This window comes from Callithrix jacchus, chromosome 7, assembly GCF_049354715.1.
Source record: "Callithrix jacchus isolate 240 chromosome 7, calJac240_pri, whole genome shotgun sequence".
Classification (NCBI taxonomy): Eukaryota; Metazoa; Chordata; class Mammalia; order Primates; family Cebidae; genus Callithrix; species Callithrix jacchus.
In genome coordinates, this window is record NC_133508.1 from 70150013 (window position 1) to 70175050 (window position 25038).

Consider the following 25038-nt stretch of genomic DNA (forward strand, 5'->3'; position numbering starts at 1 on the left):
CCTTAAACTTCATATAGAACCAAAAGAGAGCCTGCATAGCCAAGACAATCCTGAGCATAAAGAACAGAGCAAAAGGCATCATGTTACCTGACTTCAAACTATACTACAAGCCTACAGTAATTTAAACAGCATGGTACTGGTATCAAAACAGCATGGTACCAGCACCAAAACAGAGATATAGAGCAATGGAACAGAACAAAGGCCTCAGAAGTAATGCCACACATCTACAACCATCTGATCATTGACAAACCTGACAAAAACAAGCAATGGGGAAAGGATTCTCTGTTTAATAAATGGTGTTGGGAAAACTGGCTAGCCATGTGCAGAAAGCAGAAACTGGACCCGTTCCTGACACCTTACACTAAAATGAACTCCAGATGGATTAAAAACTTAAACACAAAACCTAGCACCATAAAAACCCTAGAAGAAAACCTAGGCAAAACCATTCAGGACATAGGCATAGGCAAGGACTTCACGATTAAAACACCAAAAGCATTCACAACAAAAGCCAAAATAGACAGATGGAACCTAATTAAACTCCAGAGCTTCTGTACAGCAAAAGAAGCAATCATCAGAGTGAACTGCCAACCAACAGAATGGGAAAAAATTTTTGCAATCTACCCATCTGACAAAGGGCTAATATCCAGAATCTATAAAGAACTAAAACAGACTTACAAGAAAAAACAAACAAACCCATTCAAAAGTGGGCAAAGGATATGAACAGACGCTTTTCAAAAGAAGACATACATGAGGCCAACAAATGTGGAAAAATGCTCATCACTGGTCATTAGAGAAATGTAAATCAAAACCACATTGAGATACCATCTCAAACAGTTAGAATGGCGATCATCTATGAACTCTGCAACTGAAGACTTTATCAATTGTGTTTATCTTACATCCTTTATATAAAGGATCTATATAATAAATTCATTATTTATTTCAAAAAAATCCAGATGCTGGAGAGGATGTGGAGAAATAGGAACACTTTTATACTGCTGGTGGGAGTGTAAGTTAGTTCAACCATTGTGGAAGATAGTGTGGCAATCCCTCAAGGACCTAGAAATATAAATTCCATTTGACCCAGCAATCTCATTACTGGGTATATACCCAAAGGATTATAAATCATTCTATAATAAAGACACATGCACACATATGTTCATTGTGCCACTGTTTACAAGAGCAAAGACTGGAACCAACCAAAATGCCCATCGATGATAGACTGGACAAGGAAAATGTGGCACATATACACCATGGAATACTATGCAGTCATAAAAAATGATGAGTTTGTACCCTTTGTAGGGACATGGATGAATCTAGAAACTGTCATGCTCAGCAAACTGACACAAGAACAGAAAATCAAACACTGCATGTTCTCACTTGAAAGTGGGTAATGAACAATGAGAACACATGGACACAGGGAGGGAAGCATCATACACTGGGATCTGTTGGGGGGACTAGGAGAGGGACAGTGGGGAGGTGGGCAGATTAGGGAGGTATAACATGGGGAGAAATGCCAGATATAGGTGACGGGGGGATGGAGGCAGCAAACCACCTTGCCATGTGTGTAACTATGCAATAATCCTGCATGATTATTGTACCCCAGAACTTAAAGTACAATAAAAAAAAAGAGATCTTGGATTCTGTGATGTAATGGTGGCAGCATTACCACCCCCACTACCATCACCATCATCATCATCACACAACAGCAGCAACAGCAGCAGCAGCAACTGCTGCTTAACATCTGGATCAGGCACTGGCCTAACCATCTTATGTGCATTAATTTATTTAATGCTCCCAGTAGTCTTTGAGGTGCCTGCTTTTTACAGGTGAGAAGACTGATACCATGTGAGGTAAACCGACCTAACTACAGTTACATAGCTGCAGGCTATCTGGCGGTAGAGCTGAGATGTAAACCCAGGCAATCTGGGTCTATACTTGAGAGCCTAACTACTTCACTCACTGACTTTGAATATGGTCCAGTCTAACATTCAATGTCTTTAAGCCAGGCAGAAAGTCTCCATCCAGACCCAAACAGTTTCTATTATTTATTACCTAAATCTCTTTATATACATTGGGTACCAACTTCCTGAGGGCATTTGCATGTTCATCTTCTTGGTAAAACTAAATATGTCTTATTTAAATACATCCAAGTGACTGAATATAGATGGATCTTTATTTTTTTATTTTTATTTTTTGAGATGGGATCTCATTATGTTGCCCAGGCTCATTTCAAATTTCCAGGCTCTATTGATCCTCCAGCTTCAGGCACTTGAATAGCTGGGACTACAAGCATGAGCCACCATACCTGGTTTGGGTCTTGCTTTCTGTAAACATTAAGAAATTATTAAGACTAATTTTCATGTATTGTTTATTGAGAAATTCTCATTATTTTATGGTCTTATCCCATATATAAAAAGGCAAAAGAAGAATTAAAATAAAATACCTCCTTTACAAAAACTAAGAAGGAAAACCTGCACTTTACATAAAGGCTCACTTTAGGGAAATTTTCAAAGTGAAGAATTTTCCAAATTACTTCCAGGCAGCTGAGGATAACAGTGGAAACCACACTGCCATGTATGTACCTATGCCACAATCCTGCATGTTCTTCACATGTACCCCAAAACCTAAAATGCAAATTATATATATATAATGCAGATTAACCAGAAGAACAAATAATAGAAAACCCAGGCCTGTAGACTAACTAGAAGCTAGAGAGTGCTACAAACTTGAAATTACATGTAAGTTGAGAAATACACACTAAACCCAGGCAGAGTTACTTCTCGTCCTTCTGTTCCAAGCTTTTGTGGAGAGCAAACTGTATGAAAGAGAAGAGAGGAGCAGGTGAAGGGCTTAACACTGCTGCTAGAAGGAGAAAATCCATCTTATATGTGAATATATTGAAAACAAACTTTTGTATGTCCATGTACAACTACAGAAAAGAGACATAAAAATGTGTGATTCTCCCTCATTGCTTCTGGAAGAAAATAAAATGATATCCTCTGAGTGATAAAGGGAAAAAGAAGCAATGATTGGAAAACCTGGGGTTCTGCAAGACAAAAGAAAACCAAGCAAACAAAAATGAAGGACATGCAATCTTTCTCTTACCACACACACACACACACACACACACACACACACACACACACACTTAAAATAAAATAAAATAAAATAAAATAAAAGTAAATAAAAAAACAAAGGCAAACATCCAAGGGAGTCAAAATGAGATAAAGAAGGAAAAATGATCAGAGAGAAAGACTTTTTAACACTGACAGAAGAGGGTACTACTAAAGCACACTAAAGCTGTAAAATGAATAGAAAACATCAACCTAAATGTATACAAAGTTATTTTATGAAAAAAGTAGACAAGGATTCAAGCATTTCATCTGATGAAAACCTCCTCACCAAAAACAAAACAAATGAAGCATAAGAAAACTAGAGCAGCATTCTAAACTGAACTAAATATTCTAAATAATTTAAAAACCACCATGAAAATTAAAAAATCCAAACTAAAAGCACAAATGCACAAAAGGTGAAAGAAAATAAAAGAAAACTGATTGCATGCTTTAAAGAGACAGAAGAAAAAGACAAAACCATCTGAGAAATGAAGACTATATATATAAGAGGCCCAAGGAAGACTATTCTAAAATGATAATTTAATAAGAGTTACTGAAGTAAGTCAGGCAAGAATTCAAGGGAATTAAAATGAGATAAAGAGGTAAAAATAATGAGAGAGAAAGAGGCTGAGAGAGAAGACAGGCAAAGAAGCTTCAACATACACATAATCAGAGCTGATGAAGGAGGAAAAAACAGTGGGAAACAAAACAATACTGATGTTTCAAACCATAATCCAAGAAAAATCATTAGAAATAAAGAAAGACCTGAATCTATATGTTCAAAGACCCACAGAATACCTGGGGAAATTGTTTTGGAATAACTAACTCTGAAGCATGTCCTAGTAAAGATATTAGACTTTAGGATAAAAGGAAAAATAATTATGAACCTCAAAAAATCACCAAAAAATGTACAAGAAAAATAGAATTAAACTAATATTATAATTCCAAAAGTCAAATTAATAGAAACAGAGAGTAGGATGGTGGTTACCAGGGATGGAGAAGTGGTGAAATGGGAGATGGCAAAATTAAGACCAAACATATCAGTCATATTAATATTTGTGAATGAGTTTAACTAACCAACTAAAAGAAAAAGATTGTCAAGATAGCTCATAAGGCAATTTATGCTGCATATAAGAATCACACCTAAGAGAATCAAAAGACTAAAATAAATGGCCAAAGATGTACTGGCAAAAGAATTAAAGTAGGAGTTGTAAGCTTAATATGAAGCAAAGTACAATTCAAGCTAAAAAATATTAAAAGTGACAAAAAGTCATCTTTAAAGGCTAAAAACCACAATGTGCAATGGAGATACTAGTTATTAATATCTATGCACCAAATAACATAGCAGCCATCTTTATAGAACAGAAACTACAGAAAGAAAGAAAAGAAACATACTACTAATAAAAAACTTTAAATACATCTCTCAGAATAAAACAGATTGAGTGGGTGAAAAGTAAGAATGTCGAGGACATAGACAACATAATCAATCAGATATATCTCATGGACATATAAATAAAAGATGACATCTTAATACCCTTTCTTCTCAAGTACACATGGGACATTCATAACAACTGACCAACTATTAGGTCACAAAGAAAGCTTCAGTAAATTCTGTGAAGTAGAAATATTACATACAATGCAATAAAAATTAGAAATGAATAACATACTGAAAACAAAAAGGGTCTTCCACCTAGAAACAAATCCTTCTATTAAAAATTTTCTATGTAAAAGGGGAACTCAATACCAAAATTACAGAGTTTCTAATAAATAATGAACATTTATTATTAGACTCTATAGGACACAATTAAAGCAGTGATCAGAGGAAATTTCATAGTCTTAAGCACTTACAGCAATAAAATTCAGTAGAAATGAAAGAATAAAAATAAATGAATTAAATTCCCACTCAAAAGGTAGAAAATGAACAAAAATATAAACTAAAAGAAATCACAAGGAAGGAAATAATAAAAGACAAAACAGTGATTAATAATGCAGAGAACTGAAAATATTAGATTGACAATGATTTAAATTTTGAAAAAAAATTAGCAATCACATCCAAAAAAACCCACCCCTCTAGCTAATCTAATTAAGAGAGAGAGGGAGAAAGTCCATGTTGAATCTGAGCCCCGTGACTAGGGAGAGTGGATGACATACTTACGCACACAGAAAGGGGTCTTGCCCGACCAGTGATGATCCTGCTGGCAGATGCGCACAGACATGCCGATCAGGCGGAAGCCAGCGTTGCACTGGTACACTACACTGCCCCGGTAGCTGTAGTTCTCCCCATTGATGTGTCCATTGATGATAGGCTCAGGTGTCCCACAGTGTCCAGCTTTGGTGAGGGACAGGGAAGAGAGTACATCAAAGAGGAGCTTATAGAAAATGGAGTGGAGCTCAATCTGGGTGGCGAAAGACAGGGATGGTAGGGAAAAGGACCAACTATCCCACCACTCATCACTTTTCCCACCTCTCCCTGAGAGTAGCAATTCAGGAGTGACTTCAGGAAACCTTGACATGACAGAAATAATGTTGAGGACTTTGGCACCCCAAATCCAAAGGCTGTATTCCAAATGGCCACTCACTTCTGAGTTTTAGTTTCTGTGTCTCTACACAGGTGTGAGCAAAATAATCACTGTTGCCTCCCTGCCCCCAGTATCATCCCCCTCTTTTTCTTACCAACCAGATACAAAAAAGCCATATATATATATATATATATATATATATATATATATATATATACCCTAAAACCCAAACTCAAGAGTAGCTCTCTCTCTTTTTTTTTTGTTTAAACATGGTCTTGCTCTGACTCCCAGGCTGAAGTGCAATGGTGCGATCTTGGCTCATTGCAACCTCCACATCTTAGATTCAAGGGATTCATCAGCCTCCTGAGTAGGTGGGACTACAGGTACACACCACCACACCCAGCTAATTTTTGTATTTTTAGTAGAGGTGGGTTTCACTATGTTGGCCAGGCTGGTCTCGAACTCCTGGCCTCAAGTGATCCATCTCAGCCAAAATCTTTTATCTTCATACCTTTATAGTGTCTGGCATACAGTAAAAGCCTAATTAATATTAAATAAGTGAATTAGTGGGTGCTCATCTGGACAAAGACAGCTTTTGATTGCTGGGATTACAGGCATGAGCCACAGTGCCCGGACTGAACATCTTGTTTTTTACTGAGCATCTGCTACATGGAGGGCACCATTGTCTACATTAAGGTAGTCAAAACCTGGCTGTGTTGAAACAACTGTGTAAAAACTGATGGTTTAGCTAAATTCATCTTTCCTTCCTTCTCCTTGAGTAACACCTAGGTGAGTTCTTTTTATTATATGGGATTTGGGTAGAGTATATTCCTGGCATTTCTGCCAGTTTCTGTTGGCTCTCTGTGGAAATAACAGGCTTGGGACATGGGCAAGACAGCACTGTTCACCCCGGGACAAACCATCCAATCTATCCTGTGAGGTTTATGTGGCTGGGGCCCTCTTTTAGACTCTAGGGGTTCAAGAAAGGTGTAAGAGGAGACAGAATCACAGAACCAGAGAGTGTATTAGCCATGGAGAAAAGGATAAATTTGTCCTTTGTAAGCCAGGTTGTTTTATGTTTCTGTCATTTGCTTAGTATGTATGTATATATTGATATATTGTGTGTAAAATTTGCTAATACATAATATGAAAGGCATTTAAGGCATGTTACAGGAATGTGTCTGCAAGTTTGCCAAAAATGGAGACTGGGGCTATACTCATTATATAAAGGCCAATAGGAAGGGATTGTCTTTCTAACCAGAATGAGAACCCTCAAAGGCTTGTCTCTTTAGATCTGAAGTTCTCATTCCTTTGGGTGGCCCAAGAGAAGCTATTCCAGGGTTTTAGTCATGCCTGATGCCCAACAGTTGGTGACTGGATTAAGCATTTTATGTCAGTAGGCAAAATGATCCTGTTCAAAGACTGGATCCCAGCTTTGGAAAGATCTGTTCTATCTTGAGGAGAAAAACTGGGAAGGTTAGGCCTGGAGAGGTCACTTACCAAGGCAGCGGACTTCAGAGCCACTCCAGAGCCCATTAGCCATGCACTCACGCACCCGGGAGCCCACCATTGTGTATCCAGAATTGCAGGAGAAGATGGCTGTTGCCCCGTAGACAGACAGTGTTCCGATGCGGTGCCCATTGGGGGGGATGGGGAGCTCTCCACAGGAGATGACTACAAGGATCACAAGGTGCTCAGTAAGCCAGTCCCAAGAGGAGGGACGTGGCTGCTTCTGCTTAGCAACAATCGTGACAAAAACAAGACCTGTTTAACCTTACTCTGCTGGAATTTCTGGCCAGAATATGGGCTGTGATGCAGACTTGTGTGATGTGGCACCTCAACGGGAGGTGTCTCCAGAAGCCCCCGAGGGGTGTTCAAATGCCCAGCTCTGTTGCAGGTGCCTGATTCACCAGCTTTCGAGATAGGGCCCCAGCCTGTAGGCTTTTTAAATCCTCCTCAGGGGGCTGAGATGTGCACTGTGGTTAGGAAGAGATGGCGATTCTGCAGTATGTTCCTTAGTGACCTGGGCAGACACTGCTAATCAATTTCCTTGCCCTTCTTTTCTGAGCCCTGCAGCAGACTCACACATTTTTTCAACAGAGCATTGCTGAGAGCCTCTGGTTGATGTATGAGGTGAGGCCTAATCACCAAGGCTGCACTGAAATATGAGTGGCCGCATTGTAGTGAGGCTGTCAAATGCTTGTGACTACTCTGCCACACACGTGGTTACATCCCACTGTGCAGTCTGCACCAGTGTGTGAAGACAACAGTGTCTTGGATCACTGACATTAGCCTTTTTTTTTTTTTTGAGATGGAGTCTCACTCTGTTGTCTAGGCTGGAGTGCAGTGGCAGTCTTGGCTCCCTGTAATATCTGCCTCCCGGGTTCAACTAATTCTCTTGCCTCAGCCTCCCAAGTACTTGGGATTACAGGTGGGCACCACCATGCTGGCTAGTGTGTGTGTGTGTGTGTGTGTGTGTGTGTATATATATATATATATATATATATATATATATATATATATGTATGTGTATATTTCAGTGGAGATGGGGTTTCACCATGTGGGCCAGGTTGGTCTCGAACTCCTGATCTCAAGTGATCCACCCACCTCAGCCTCCCAAAGTGCTGGGATCCATGTCCAACCTGGATCACAAGCATTGGAAGACATCATTCCTCCTCCTGCCCAGTCTCCAACTCCCACTTCTTACAGACCACTTCCTTCTACGTCTTTAAGTCACTTGCTTCCTCTATGACATTCTCATTGGTCACATAAATATTATGAGCATATTCCTATTGTCGTGTATGCCGTGGTGAGCCACTCAGAGCCTGTTTTAGGACTGAAGGATTTATTTCCCCAGCTGCTGGCAAACAACCTTTGGCTGTCAGCCGTTTTCAGATTGCTGTGGTTGAAGATTCCTCCCACCTAGGCAGGTCATATCCCCTTCCTAGAACAGCTTGTATCCAATGGCTGGACAGTGTGGTAGTATAAAGGCTTCATGGCTCCAACTTGTGACAATTCTCAAGGGCCATTCCAGCTGTAGAGCTCCCTGGGGGTCAGCTGGGGGTTTCACAGATACTGCATCAGAGCTCATTCTCCCTCTGCCCAGTCCTGCTTCCTTCCCTCCTTTCCTTTCCCTTCTGCAGGTGGTGTTCTCAAGAGTACCCTCTAATAAGCCTCTGTCTCAGTGTCTTTCTAGAGACTCTGACCTTTGAAACTATATTAAAGAACCAAAGAAAAGCAATTGACAATGGAGAAGGCAGGCGGGTTTAGGTGACCTATCCCCAATGTTACCCTCATTCCTTTTACATACACTCCCATTTCAGGTCTTATCACACCACATTATCATTGCTTCTTTACGTGTCTGCCTCTCCAGCAGACTCTAAAGTCTTTGTGGGCAGGAACCAAAATCTTTTATCTTCATACCTTTATAGTGTCTGGCATACAGTAAAAGCCTAATGAATATTGAAGAAATGAATTAGTGGGTGCTCATCTGGACAAAGACAGCTTTTGATAAAATGAGACGATGGTAAGAAATACTTCCTTAAAGGAGTAGGCATTTTCCCAGCTCTTGATTCTACTAGATGAGAGTCCAAAAAGCATTACACTGCAATCCCTGGTGGAACCCCCTTTTCCCCCACCCCAGTCCACCCCATGCATGAGACAGCTTAGGTAGGAGGGACTCTGCCAGACTTGCCCACCCTCCCCTCCTGGGCTTACTTTGGCAGGTGGGTGTAGAGTCCCCGAGGCTCCATTTGCCATTGGCCTGACAGCGGATGACCCTTTGGCCAGTATAGTAGTAGCCAGGGTCACAGATGAGCATCAGCTGGGCCTGGAACTGGTACTGTGTCTCAAAGATAAGCCTCCATCGGCCATGCTCCACACTGATGCTACTGATATCAGGACAGGTCACAGCTGGGGAAATGAGGAACAGGGAGGATTAATTAATTAATTGTGGAAGATCTTGCAAGAACCCAGATCTAGGGACTTGGAGACCTTAATGCAATCATGAAGAATCCAGGAATAGTTAGCTCACAGGCAGGTTTGATAAATGAACCGAGTGGGTATGGTGGGGATGTGGCAAACTGGGGAGTACAGTTCTGCTGAAATATTAAAAATGAGAAAAGGGAAATAGTACTCAGTCGAGGTTGATTATTGAATGTTTGAGTTCCACTTGGTTAGATTTTCATCTTTCAGGAGAAGATAAATATGGATTTTAATGTAAAATGTCTTGATTTTAAAAGATTGTGAAGTAATTCAAAATTTGCTATAAAGTACCATGTAGGCCAAAAAACACAACAAAACCAAACCCTCTGCCTTTGGACTGGACATTATCGTGCCATTTTATGATTCGGCCTAAAAGTTGTCGTTTTAGAGCTTTGGAATCAAGGGACATTCAAGCAAACTTTCTGACAGGTTTTCCATCTAAAAGGGAGCGGACCAGGCCGTTCTTAAGTTCCATGGTGGTTTGTGGAAACACCAGGGTACAATGGTCATCAATGCTGAGAGCAGTTTCAGTACTTGCCTCCTCTTCTGAAATCCCCCAATCTCCATCTCCATGGGTTTTTTTCCTCATTATGGTGCTTTTAGTTCTCTCCTTGTAGGAATCTCTCCAGCTGCCTACCTAGCCCTTCCTTACACCCACCTCCACTGCCCGAGGACTCACGGACACACAGTGGCGGGACATTGTGGTTGCTCCATAGGCCTGTGTCCAGACACTCTGCAGTGGCCTCAGCTCCCGCCTGGAGGTGGTAGCCTTCACTGCAGCTGTACACAGCCTTGGTTCCCACTGTGTACTCCTTGCCAAACACCATTCCATTCTTGGGGGCCTCAGGAAGCCCACAGGAAAGAGCTAGCAAAAGGAAAACAATGTCATGAACATTTCTGGTTTAAGATGGTATTTAGGAAACGATTTTATCCTTTCTCCCCTCCCAAGGTCCCAGTAAAATTGTAGTAAAAACTAACAAAAGGGTAAAGTCTCATAATAAAAAAGAAAATGGGAGGATCATCAGTGGAGGAGTTTTTTTTTTTTTTAAGTTTGGAGGAAGAAATGAAAACAGAAGTGCAAAGAAGCTGTAGCTCAAAATACATGGGAAGGAGCCTCAGGGTGAAACCAGTTCTCTGCTATCTGTTCCCACAAACACAGTGTAGAGGCATTCAAGCATCTACACTCCAAACAAAAGAGAGGATTTTCTTTCCCACTGAAGGAGAACTCTCTTAGGATGAATTAGGGCTGCTATGGTGGGAGTTGGCATCCTAGAGGAAAGCTCTTTTAATTCTAGGGTTTATGGTCTCTTGGCCTAAAGACTGCCCCCTTGCCTGCCCAAGTCTGCCACATACTCAACTCAACTTCTCATTGATAGGAGACACTTAGTGGGCCAGGATACCTGCATATAAAAACAACAAAGGTAATCTACATCTCATGCCTGGACAAACCAACCTGGCCCTTACTCTTAAAATATGATCAAGAATCACTATACATATGAAGAAAATCAGCAGTGTGAACAAGACAAACCAAGATAAGGTTTAAAACAAACATCCCCTTAGGAATATATATCTTCTATTTCCTAAATCTGTTCCCAATTTCCTTCTGCTATATATCTTCTGTTTCCTGAATTAGGAAAATCTATAAGAGCTTTGCACAGGGATAATCCTATTTTTGTAATCAAGATATAAAAGACCAAAGGAAATGTGCTGAAATGTTAAGAGTGTTATGAAATGTTCATGAATTAGGAAACAGAAGATATATAATCTTTAAGAAGATTGTGCTCTGAAGAAAAAAACAACAAAAAGAACAAGGAAGAGCTCTTTGAATTAAAAAATATGATTGCCAAAATAAGCATTAAATAAAAAGGTTGCAGATCAAAAGTAAATTTCTCACACCATAGGAAAATAAAGAGACTGAAAATGAGAGAAAAGGACTGAAAACACAGAAGATCAATCCTCAATACAGGAGGTCCAGTGTCCAGCTGTTCAGAGCTCCAGAAAGAGAGAACCCCAAAAGTAGATGGAATGGAATTATCATAAATGCAAATTTCTCAGAGCTGAAGAGAGACAGAAGTCTTCAGATGGAAAGGGAGCCAAAGGAATGCAAAGAGAATCACTCTTAGATTCACCATCATGGAATTTTGTGCATCTAAGAAATCCAAAGACACATAGGCATTCCTCCAAGTTCCTAGAAAGAGAAAAAAATACAACATAACTGTGAAGGAACAAGAAACAAATTGGCATAAGACTTCCCATCAGCAACACTGAGTGTTTAAAGATAATGGAACAAATCAACTTCTGAAGAAAATGATTTGTAAACTAGAATTGTACCTACTCAACTGACCAAGCATGTGTGAGGGCAAAAAGATAGACACTGTCAGAAATGTAAAGTCACAGAAAATGTACCTCTCATGAACTCTTTCTAAGGAATTTACTTAAGGATATACCCCATGAAAAAGGGGGGAAAACCAAAAAAAGGCAAAATATGGGATACAAAAAATGACAGAACTAACTCAGGAATACAAAGAAAAGGAATCTCAAAGTAGCAACTCAGGAGAGAAATGTCTGCAGCAACATGACCAGGGTCATTATTTTACAAGGAGTAGGGTCGACATTATGTTTATAGGAGGAATATGAATTACTTAGGAAAGAGTAGATTGTTTGGTCTTTGAAAGAAAATAATACTTATAAATCATCCTTGCCCTTTGATAGCTTGGAGGGTATTACAGATGGAAAGACTAATCCGTCAAAGTGCCCACTACTGCCTCCATCCACCATCCCCTTTGGCAACTAGTCTAGAGTTCAGACCTCCTTTGCTCAGTAAGCTTGGGCAGGGTTCCATTGAGATTGCCTAACAAGATGCTTGATGCTACAAGAATTTTCAGAACCAATAAGAGGCATCAGGATGGGGTTCCATTATGAATGGGGGAGGGTAGACTGTTCAGAGGGAGAGAAGTTGAAATACCAAGATGGAAGAAGGGTCTAGACATGGAACCCTCCAGAAGAGGAGGATCAGGAACACAGAAGGAATGAGAAATAAGGGAGTGTGTAAACATGAGACTCTTAATGACTATACAGAAAGGCTTTGGGCTCCTTCACTGGTACTAGGTTAGTCACACTGTCATATCAGATCGACTATCTACACAGCTTCCTTGAATCCTTAAGGAAGAAATGCTTGGATCTCCACTGGTGTCTTACATGGAGAGTCAACCCAGGGAGGCCAGTGAAGGAAGTGGGCAGCAGTCACTTCTCATAGGCCCTAGCCTGGCCTTGCTTGTGTAAATAACTGAGGGGACAGAAGGTAATACTCTAGCCTGAGATACTAAAAGCCTGTGTTTCATGATCTCCATGCCAAAATGCAGTTCCCCAATCCCAGTGGTAAGAGGGACACTTCCTGTGGGTAGGACAGGAGGGGATACAATCACAAAGTATTTGAGGCTTGTGGTGGAATGAGATCTCTGAGGGAGAGGGACATGGAGTGAGAGAATGGGCTGGGGAAGGAGAGAGAAGGCATTAGGAGGCACAGAATCTCTAAAGGAGGAGTGGAGAAATCATGATTTGGAAGCAGCAGTAGAGAACTGGAAGAATGCCAGGCCCTTCCTGGCCCAGAATTGTGTGGGAAGTAGGAGGTGGGTGAAGGGGGATTAACACGCCACTTGAAAGGGTCACAGCATATGCGCTCTCAGAGGACAGCCACGGTCTCCTTGGAGGGAGGAAGTGAAGACAGCCTGCTGGGTATGGACTGAGAGTGTATGCTTGCTGGCCATGGAGCTAGGATTTCAGAGAATGCCGGGGAGGCTCAGAGGAAGGGCATCAGTGGGAGGCATCGGGGGGGTGGCATAGGGAGAAGACACGCACAGTAGTATGAAGATGGGTGAATCAAAGTCTGGGGGAGGTTGAATTTTGGGTGGTGATGTAAGGTAACAGAAATGAGAGGCTTGGTAGGTTCCAACTGGTTCTCCGGAAAAAAGACTTTTCCGTGTTAATGCAGTTAGAGACGCAGAGACCAAAGCCAAATGCCATTTGTCATTTGTGGACAGCCAGTTCACTGTGACCTTTGCTTAAGGCTAAAATAGATTATTAATAGCACATTGTTTTTGTTCTTTGAGGAAGCCCAGGCATAGGCGAGAAGGTTGTGAGGATTAGAGATGAGAGATGTCATTAAAAAGTACTTCACCACTACTGGGTGATTTCCTGTTTTTGTCTATGGAGTTGGCAACATTTTCTTTTCTTTTTTTCTTTTTAAATGCAGTGCATAACATTGAGACTGCTAGAGAAAAGACAGCTCTCACGTACTGCTATACATGAGGACAAAACTTTCTGGGGGGCAATCAGTATTGACAGCTTGCAATCACATATGATGTGACAATCTCACTTCTGGGAATTTGCTTTAAGGAAATAAATATGTAATATTCATAAAGACAGAATTATAAGCTTATAGTCACAAAGAATATAGAAATTCAAATGACCATAGAATGATACTTAAATGAATGACAGTTTTCTGATAATGCTGTGCAACCATTGAAAATAATGGTGAGGAAGTATAATATTAACAATGGAGGCCAGGCACAGTGGCTCACGCCTGTGATCCCAGCACTTTGGGAGGCTGAGGCATGTGGATCACCTGAGGTCGGGAGTTTGAGACCAGCCTGACCAATATGGTGAAACCCCATCTCTACTAAAAATACAAAAATTAGGGCGTGGTGGCGGGTGCCTGTAGTCCTAGCTACTTGGGAGGCTGAGACAGGAAAATTGCTTGAACTCAGGAGGCAGAGGTTACAGTGAGCTGAGATTGTGCCACTGTACTCCAGCCTGGGTGACAAAGCAAGACTCCATCTCAAAAACAAAAAACAAAAAACAAAACCACCACCAACAATAGTATGTAATATATGTAACAATATATAGTTAAATATACTCCCTCACCATTATTTTCTATGGTCGCACAGCATTATCGGAAACAAAATCTATAAGAGCTTTGCACAGGGATGATCTTATTTTTGTAATCAAGATATAAAAGACCAAAGGAAATGTGCTGGAATGTTAATAGTGGTGATGTCAGGTTTTTCATTCATTTTCACTTTTTTCTTTTGCATTATCTACAGTTTTTTTCTTCAGATTTTTAGTTTGAGTGTATATATTATTTTAAGGGAAAAAAACTCATAAGATATAAAAGGTAATGCATGTAAACTGACTGGCACATTTCAAGTGTTTGATCAACCCACTTGCTCTACGAGCCCAAGCCCAAGCATCTCTGTGGCTGGGAGCCTTCCCCAGCTGGCCAGGAGGAAGGAGATCCCTTCTCACCTCTGGGCTCCTAGAACACTGATTGTGCTCATGACACAACACTTCCTTCCTCTGTCACTTGCACTGATGTGCTCACATACCCATCTCCCCCATGGATCTCAAAACACTGAGATTGCTATGCACTACAGATCTTCAGTAAATGCTGGTGGAAAGAATGAATTAATTATCAAACAGGAAACCCTCATTCGGAATTGACTAGTCCTGGACAAACTCAAGATGTGAGTTGGATCCGAGCTACCCGTGGCCCCCTTTCCACCTGCTTCTCACCTTGACAGAGAGGGATGGCTTCGCTCCACAGGTGGTAGCCTTGAGGGTGCCGGGTACAGATGGCCATGCTGTGTCCCACCAGGCGGTAGCCGGCATTGCAGCCAAAGTGGATGGAGCCCCCGGGCTGGGTGCTGGTCTGGCCTAGGATGAAGCCATGGAGCGGAGCCCTGGGCAGGCTGCAGTAAGGGGCTGAACAAGAAGATGAGGTTCAGAGAATCAGTCCCAGCAGGAAGACAGACATGGTCTTCCATGCAGGTCCTTTCCCCTATTTTCTCCCTTCATCTCCTTGTCTTTGCCACTGCCACCTCCTCTGCTACTGAGGAAGGTCTGAGTGGTGGATATTGCAAAACATCCAGCCAGGTTAATAAAGCAGAAGTAAAACAAAGAGAAAAAAAAAAAAACCAAACCCACTTCATGAAGCACTGGCTCCCTTTTGTGGTCCAGAGGCAGATTTGGTTGTATGGCTAAGTTCAAGTTCTCAAATCCCTTCAGCTCCCAAACAGACTTAGAAAGCAGAACCCAATGGGGCTGGTTCCAGAAAGGTGTGACCGCAGGAGGGTGAACTTTGACGTTAGTCAGGCCTGGGCTCAAGTCCCATTTCTGATCTTACCAGGTCCGTAATTTGGGACAAATCACTTAGCTCCAATTTCTTCACCTGTAAATTGGGACTAGTAATACCTACTTTGGGCAATTTAAATTCTATATAAAGACTGCATACATAAAGCCCCCAGCACAGCATGGGGCACTCGGTGTTCAATGCTTATTAAATAAATGGTCATTCTCCTTCGTGTTGTATAGGGGAATGCACTGAGATGGACCTGTGGCAACCTGGGACACACGTTTCCCTACTGTGCTCATTTCCCCTCCACATATGGCTTCAACTTATTTCATTGATTCATTCAACAGATATCAAGTATCTATTATCTTCCAGATGTTGTTCTAAGTGCTTGCAATACAACAATGAAGAAAACAGACCAAAATCCCAGCCTGGGTTAGGTGCAGTGGCTCACTCCAATAATCCCAGCACTTTGGGAGGTCGAGGTGGGTGGAACACACGAGACCAGGAGTTTGAGGACTACCTGGGGAAACCTCATATCTGCTAACAATACAAAAATTGGCCAAGTGTGGTGGTGCGTGCCTGTAGTCCCAGCTATTCGGGAGGCTGAGGCAGGAGAATTGCTTGAACCTAGGAGGTGGAGGCTGCAGGGAGCTGAGATCCTGCCACTGCACTCTAGCCTGGGTGATAGAGTGAGACTCTGTCTCAAAACACACACACACCCGCACACACACACACACACCCGCGCACACACACACACACACACAACAAAAAACCCCAGTTTAAAGGAGTCACATTCTGAACCCTGCCAGGGATCCTCGGGGAGTCCTGTGAGGCCAGGAAAGAGGGATGACCAAAGGACCAGACAGATAATTATCTCTGTTTGCCCTAGGAGTCCCTGGTTGGGTCTTACAGGCAGACATGGATAAGGCAGGATTTGGGTGTGGGCCCTTACTCACAGCCGCCCCACGGTGAGATCCCCTGGCCTCTTTTTTTGTTGATCACGTCCCTCTGCTGGTGAAATTGGTATTTAAATAGCTGCTTTCCAAACTGGGTTTATTTCCCTACTCCTGCTTTGCCCCTTGTGCTCTATGTGTGCCGTATCTATGTGGTTACCTCCCTCAGGTATAAGACTCTCAGTTGTAAAATATACCTAGTCACAGTGACAGATGCAGGTGCAAATTACACTCATCTACTATGTCTGAATTATTAAGGACTAATTGTTGCACCATGTAATTAATTTATTTTCTATATGGCATAGGTATTGCAATTACAGCTGACTCATTATCCCCAAACATGTTAGTCTTTAGAACATCAAGGAAAGGGTAATTCCTTAATAGTGTTCAGTTCCTAATTTAGCAAACAGCATAGTAAGATGGTACTAAACTGCTGTGTTTCCCGATTGAGTGAGTAGCTGCCAGGTGCTCACCATGAGTCATCCCTAAGAGGCACCTTACAGTTTCTTTTTCATCCTGTGGACACTGAGGCCTGAAGTGGTTAAGTGCCTTGCCTAATAATCTCATAGCTAGTGAGTGAGAGAGCTGGTCACTGATGTTGGGGCACTCAGTCATTGCAGCTGCCCAGACCACTCCTCTGTGCACCAGGGAAAGGAGAGGTTGGATGGATTCTGCAGAAGATATGGGCTCTGAGACAATAAAGACCCATGTCTTCCCAGGCACCCTCAGCTTTTCCCTGAAAACCACACCCAGGCATTCTTTAAGACTGTTCACCCTCTGAGTATGGGCTGGTCTTGCAAGCAGGAGACCCATGAAGATGAACTGTGGCAAGAGGGACTTCAGGCCAGTTATAATTTGACAACCCTTCCAACCAAGATTCTTTTTTTTTTTTTTTTTGAGATGGAGTTTCACTCTTGTTGCCAGGTTGAAGTGCAATGGCATAATTTGGGCTCACTGCAACCTCGGCCTCCTGGGTTCAAGCAATTCTCCTGCCTCAGCCTCCCAACTAGCTGAGATTACAAGTGCATGCCACCATGCCCGGCTAATTTTTGTATTTTTAGTAGAGATGAGGTTTCACCATGTTGATCAGGCTAGTCTCAAACTCCTGACCTCAGCTGATCCACCTGCCTCAGCCTCCCAAAGTACTGGTGTCATAGGTGTGAGCCACCACTCCTGGCCCCCAACCAACATTCTTTAGAAATTTGTCCATCATTTGCTTGAAATGTAGGCCAAAGGTAGCCAGGGGCAAGAGTGCTGAAAGGGAACTACTGTGTGGTGGAACCACCCACAGTCTTAAGTAATTCATTTCTGTCTCCAAGCTTGCGGAGCCCAGCCAGCAGTTCACTGAACCCACCCCCCTATTCAAAGTGGGCATCAAGCAGCTTGTGAAGTTTTCTTCCAAACACAAAAAGTAATTCTCACAACAGGAGATCAGATAAATTCAATTTTCTCCATCTCATTATATTCCCAGGAATATTTTTTCAGTCCTTATAGATTGTTCCCTGGGTCAGCCTTTGGGCTGGCCTGGTCTTTTGATCTGATTCTGTTTATAAGATACAGCTTGAAGAGCAGAAGATAGGTACCTGGCTTTGAAATATAGCCCATCCTTTGCTGCCTGTTTAACATCTGCCAGTCAGAAATCCATGCTTTAGGGCTTTTTAGTTTTAAGGAAACTTAAAGTTAGCATTTCCTAACTTTCCTAAAGGGACAGGATCACTGTTAGGCATTATGAGATCATATATAATACTACTCGGGAGGCTGAGGCAGGAGAATTGCTTGAACCCAGAAGGCAAAGGTTGTGGTGAGCCGAGATCGTGCCATTGCACTCCAGTCTGGGTAACAACAGCGAAACTCATCTCAAAAAAAAAAAAAAAAAAAAAAAAAAAAAAAAAAAAAGAAACTTATACTGAAGACACGGGCTGGCTGTATAAGAAGGGAGGAAATAGGTTAAAAGAGGGGAATAAAATAGAAGAATAGGAGATGGGGATATGGCAAAGACCACTTAGCTTCAGGTGAGGGAGATTTAGAGGCGGGGAACAGATGGCCAGTCTTCACGAGGAGCTTGCAGCTTTGATAAAGAGAGGGCCAATGGCTTATTTATGTGTGTGTTTTTTCTTTCTTTCTTTCTTTCTTTTTTTTTTTTTTAACTCACCTGAATAGCGAATCTTAAAGCCCTTCCGATTGTAGGCGTGATCAGATGACCAGCGCAGGTACACAGAGTTGCTTGAGCTGGTGAAAATCAGGGGAGCAGAGTAATTTCCACTGAGGGCTTTTAGCAGAGGGCTCTGTCCGGAGGGACCTGGGGTGAGAAGGACTCAGGATTACAGACCATCGGAGCCATCACAGGGAGCCTCCAGGGAAGACCTCAGGGCTCAGAGGGTGGGGTGACCTGTTCAGAGTCAGCAAAATCATCTGTACTTGCACTCCTCTCTCTGCATCCACAGGCATTGCTCAAGGTGCTCTTTTCTCCTGAGCCTCACTCTAAAGCAGTGCTCTAGGAAGTCCCTGCCTACCTATAGGAGCTGGCAGGTAAGATGAAATTGATTTGCCTTTTGAGACCTGAGCAAGGTCAAGTAGCTGGTTAACGGAAGAGCTGGTTTTCAAAATGGGAACTTCTTTCACTTGGCCACTCTACTTCTCTTGGTGTATTTAGAAAAAGCTCAGGCTGGGTGCAGTGGCTCATGCTTGTAATCCCAGCACTTTGGGAGGCTGAGGCAGGTGGATCACTTGAGCCCAGGAGTTTGAGACCAGGTTGGGCAACATAGTAAGACCCCACCTCTACTGAAAAAAAAAAATTAGCTGAGTATGGTGGTTGCATGCCTGTAGTCCCAGCTACTGGGGAGTCTAAGGCACGAGAATTGCTTGAACCCAGGAAGTGGAGGTTGCGGTGAGCCAAGACTGTACCACTGCACTCCAGCCTGGGCAACAGAGCAAAACTCTGTCTTAAACAAAAACCCTCAGTGTCTGCCATATAGAAAAAATGTTTATGGAATGAATACATAGTAATAAAGCTAGAGGAAAATGTCATCTGAGTCATAAGTAAGAGCTCCCTAATATTGCTTTTGAAGGCTCTTTGAGAAAGACCTCCCTCTTCTTTTGACCTACCTTAAGTGCCTGGGATTGTATCCCCAGGGGTCTGGTTGAAGGGGAGCAGAATATAAAGCTGGATAATCCATAACACAGGATTTATCACCCTGGAAAAGGCCCTGAGTGATGGCTCTACTATGCCACTGAGACAGCTCTTAGAAGCTTGGAAAAAGTAATGGATGATATTAAACAAAGAGCCACCAGAACTGCCATGGCCAGCTATAAAGGGAAAGGGTTAGAGAAGTGGCATGCTGAGCTAGGTCTACTGTGTAAGAGCAGAGCACCCACTAGCTGACCATAGTTCTCAGGAAGACCTGGAGGATGCACCATTTACTAAAGCAATCAGGGGGTGAGGAGCTCCAGTCTTCCTGGAGCGGGTGAGGACCAGTGTTGCTGAGTAATTAATGGATATTTCCTGTGGGTCAAAACTGATGGGAAGAGATGCTGGGCTCCCTAGCAGTAATGGGGATGAGAAGGTCCTAGAATACAGAGGCCAGTGGAATTACTTAAGAGTCAGAAGCTAAGTTGGCATAATTACTAAAATGGAAAGTGAGGTTGGAATGGCAGCTGTGAGGGCCTGGCCTATCTACAAAGATGGCTCATAGAACATGATGCTCCTAAAGGTAAGGTACATAGGAAGCCAAAAAGAGCAGCCAAAACAACCATGACTATATGAACAAAATAGATCATGAGTAGATAACCGCAGGGTGAGAAAAGCTGCCCCCAGCCGAAAGGTGCAATCCTTGTCCAGTTTGCAGACTTAAGCCAGGTTTCATTTCCCAAGAGGCCGGGTCCCTATGAAAAAAAACCCTGCACAATGACAACAATTTTATATAGTTGTTGTTCCTACAGTTCTTCCCCCAAAAGACCTACTACTGTTTACTCAGAAAACTGAATATTATAGAAAAGGGAATGTTCAGATATATCAAAGACTTCTGGATACAGGATGTTAACTGATGCTGATGGAGGGGAGGCCCAAAGCACTATCACAGCTACCCTGTCACAGGAGGGGTGTATGAAGACTGGGGTTGGGAATAAGTGGAGTCCTGGCCTAGGTCTGTCTCACAGTACACACTTAACCACGTAGGAGCCTCAATTGTAGCAGCTGTGTAAGGTGCCTATCTTTATTAGAACAGATTAACACAGCCTTAGATACATGGAATGCAGCTGTTGATCTGGCCATATAGTCTTTTCCATATCCTTCAGACAGGAGCATCAGAAGCAGTTTGCATTCACATGGGGTATACAACAGTATACATTCATGGTTTCCCCCAGAGCTGTGTTACTTCTCTTGTTCTCTGTCAGAATACAGTATAAAGGGATGTGGACCATCTGGACATCTTGCAGAATATAACATATTGGTTCACTCTATTGAGGACATCATATTAATCGGCTCTGATGAGTGAGAAGGGACAGTTAGTGCTTTGGCAAGATGCCATTGCAGGACACATGTGCTCCAGAGGGCAAGAGAGAAATCCTACCAAATCTGCTGTTAAGTTTTTAGGGTCCAGTGGTCCCATGCTGAGACATTCCCTCCAAATTAAAGAGCCAAAGAAGCAGCACAATGTTTGGTAGATCTCTGGGTTTTGGAGGAAGCACACTCTTCACTTGGCAATACTGCTATGACCCATTTATCTGTTGACATTAACAGGAATGCCTTTGAGTGGGAGCTAGAGTAAGAAAAGGCTTGGTAACAGGTTCAAGTTGTAATACAAGCAGCCCTGCTGCTTGGGCCATGCCACCCCTCAGGTCCCATGGCCTTGGGGATGCTGTGGTAGGGAAGGACATCCTGTGGAGCTTCTGGCAAGCCTTGATAGGAAAACTGCAGCACAGACTCCTTGGGTTCTGGAGCAAGTCTATGTTTTCTGTAGCAGAGATCTATGCAGCATTTGACCGACTTACCATCAAAAATCTCAAACTCATCATACTGCTTCTCGCTGAGGAAGTACTCCACTGTGAGGGAGATGTTATAGTCGGGCTCCACTCTCACCAGCCAGGAGCAGGTCTGGAACTGAGGATAGCTTCCAGGGTAGCTCTGGCTCAAGATCACACCTGTGGAGTCTGTCAGAAGCTCATTTGTTGGGCAGTGCACTTGGAGAAAGAAAGAGAAACACCAGGTAACATGAGGTGGTGATGGAACTATGGCAAACACATTTGCTTTTCCCAATACAAAAGGCAACCTTTAGAAAATTGGTATTTGAGCACATTCACCTAAGATCCCACATCCAACATTGTACTGCTCCATGACATGAGGTGGCCTTAGACCCTGTGTTGATATTGCCGTATTTCTTGGACTTGGGCTTGGCCGGTTGGTTGGAGTTACTTCCTAGCTAAGTTGTTGGTTCTACTATATGGCTTTGGGTAGGAAAGGATGAAACATACATATGGACAATAGTAAGGCATCCCCAAATCCAAAGGAGATAATCTATAAAATGGGTTTTGTTTCAACAAAGATGGTACTGTATAGGGCAGAGGTAAGTACACAGGATTTTGAGTCAAATACACCTAGATTTATAGCCTACCTCTGCCACTTACTACTGGTGTGGTCTTGAACAAATTATCTCCTCTCTGTGTGATGGCTTCTCCATCTCCAACACAGAGATAGCATGGACCTTATAGGATTGTTGTGAGCATTATATAAAATATTATAGGCCAGGCGTGGTGGCTCACGCCTGTAATCCCAACACTTTGGGAGGCCAAGGTGGGATCACAAGGTCAAGAGATTGAGACCATCCTGGCCAACAAGATGAAACCCTGTCTCTACTAAAAATACAACAATAAGCTGGGCATAGTGGTATGTGCCTGTAGTCCCAGCTGCCAGCGAGCCTGAAGCAGGAGAATCGCTTGAACCTGGGAGGTGGAGGTTGCAGTGAGCCGAGATTGCACCACTCTGTCTTGCTCTGTCACCAGGCTGGAGAGCCCCACTGCCTTCAGAGAAGTGGGACACTCTAGCCTGGTGACAGAGTGAGACTCTGTCTCAAAAAAAATTTTTTTTAAATAATATATGTAAAGCATGCAACATAGTGCTTCAGTAAACTGTAGAGAGAATGATGATAACTGCATCTTGAACAGAAAGGGTCTCAGAACTTGGCTGTGGCCTAATTAGTAGTATTAATATAGCTGAAGAAAAAAATGTCATTCTAAAGAAGACATTGAGCTTGGAACTTAGAAAAGGAGGAGCTGGAGGAGCAGGATTGGGTTTTTTGTTATCCTCATGAGTGGGAGGGAAGCTGCTGGTTCAGAGAGGCCCTTCTCCAGCACTGAGGAGGTGCTCTGTCCAGGAGCACAGGCAAGCGTCACAGCATGAAAGCAATTTCAGGACCATTCACCTCCATTTGCTTGGTGCAGACGCCAAGGCAAAGGTCTGAGGACTAAATCAACTTCTTCAGTACATTGTTCTTTCAGTACAAAGGTGTGCATTAATGACAGGTATATTCCAATCACTGCACATGGAGAAATTGGTGTTTTGCAGTAGATGTGCCTTTAGACAGGCTTCCTAGGTTTGCTGGGTTCTGGGACACTGGTATAAGGGAGTTTCTAGAACTGCAAGGCCAAAAATTAATCCCTACATTACAATCTCAGGTAATACTATTTTGGGTAGAAGACTGCCATGAGCTGTCCACCCATCTCATCTCTGCCTTCAGAGAAGTGGGGCTTGGTATTCAGCACTGGGACTGGGCTCCTAGAAAGAGTCTTGCTGTGGCCCAGAATTTCACAGGACTCATCCAGGATTCTTCCCAAGTAGCTTTGAAAGGTACTCACTGACTTTTTCTGATAGAGCTTCCTTTTTAATTTTAAGAAGAGAAGGAAAACAAATGTCGTTTAGGAGCAGACTCGCTTAGCTTTTGACATGCTCCTGATTTCACTAATCCGATGACCAGTACAGGGCACTGAGATGTGATGATATTTAAGTTCTTAGGCCTCGTGGTCCACTCCTGCCTCTACCAGGTCTGCCCTTCCTTACAGACAGTCCATATTGCAGGTGCATCCTACTCTTGCTTTCCCAGGGGTGGGGCAAAGGCTGACCTGTTTCCCCACAGGCTACTGAATATTTGCAGGCAGCAGTAGTTCTAGAAACAGTAGTCACGCTAACGATAATATTAACAGCAAAAATGAAACAATTACCGCATGCCAGGCATCATTCTAAACTGCTTTATGTTATTAATCATTGAATAACCCCATGGCATAAGTACTATCATTACAGAAGGGAAGATTGAGGGCAAGACAATCAGGTACCTTGCCTTAGGTCAGATGTCTGATGAGTGGAGAATATGTTTTGATCTTAGTTGGGGTGACTAGGTGAAGCAAATTCATTTCTGTCAAGGTGTAGTACACTGGAATAAAGACTGCTGTGGTCTCTCAGTTGCCTGGTTTGGCACACAGGACCTTGGGTGCATCTGAGCACCAGTAAGGCAGGGTTGGTGTGTAAGCCCGCCCTTCCCTGAAGGCCCAGGGAGGGACTTCCCACTTCCATTGCTCAGCATACAATTCCAAGAAATTCCCAGCAACGAAAAAAGGAAGATGGAAATAAATGTGGCCACTGTGGCCAGTTCACAGGTTCAGACATCAGAAGAGGGCAAAGAACCTATCTAGAGTGATCACTCACTCATTCCTTAGGCACTCAATCATTCATCAGACATTTATCAACAGACTTTTCATGTTATGGGGTAGTGACTGAGCAGAAAACTAGAAATAGAAAGAGAAGCAAAACAAGGGCTTTGTTTGGGAGGAACTTCTAGGCCCCATACGGACTCAGCTGCATGTAATTACCTTCACATATTGGCGGTGGGCCTTCGAACTGCAGGTAAGTTCCAAGTTTGCAGGTCAGGATTTCATTCCCCACTAAGGTAAAGCCAGGGAGGCATCTGTAGCGTACGATGTCACCTGTCAAAGAACGACCAACATGAGGACTCCCTTCAGAAGTTTGGACAGGGCAGATGGGCCTGAACCCACTTCTAGGTGATGATCAGAGGTGGGTCATATTCTGTTCAGACTTAAATAACTAGCTTGGCTCTGATCAAATGGCCCAGACATCTGCTCCCGTCTCACAGCTCAGCCTTGCCTGAGCCTAGGACTGTTTCATATTCCAGGCCATTTTATATTATCTTGCATGGATTTATTTCTCAAAAAGATGCTGACTTGAATCACAGAAGAAAACTGTTTTTTCTGGCTCCCCTTTTGATTTTATTTTGGGTGCAAACTCAGCTGACAGACCCCTCCAGCACAGGGCCTACTATTTCTCTCTGCAGGGA

The 25038-nt window shown here is 42.8% G+C and overlaps 1 protein-coding gene across 18 annotated transcripts in view; it reads right to left on the reverse strand.

Moving 5' to 3' along the window:
• CSMD2 (CUB and Sushi multiple domains 2) overlaps positions 1-25038 on the reverse strand; it is a 637686-nt gene that overhangs the window by 55227 nt on the left and 557421 nt on the right. For 17 of the 18 annotated variants that reach the window (XM_078331131.1, XM_078331136.1, XM_078331130.1 and 14 more), the window contains 8 exons: positions 24557-24670; positions 21689-21877; positions 18852-18998; positions 15188-15376; positions 10296-10481; positions 9350-9544; positions 7133-7306; positions 5269-5442 (listed from right to left, as the gene is read on the reverse strand). In XM_078331131.1, the coding sequence (XP_078187257.1) occupies positions 5269-5442; positions 7133-7306; positions 9350-9544; positions 10296-10481; positions 15188-15376; positions 18852-18998; positions 21689-21877; positions 24557-24670 (1368 nt within the window). The remainder of the gene's footprint in view (positions 1-5268; positions 5443-7132; positions 7307-9349; positions 9545-10295; positions 10482-15187; positions 15377-18851; positions 18999-21688; positions 21878-24556; positions 24671-25038) is intronic. The other variant, XM_078331142.1, reaches the window with a different exon arrangement.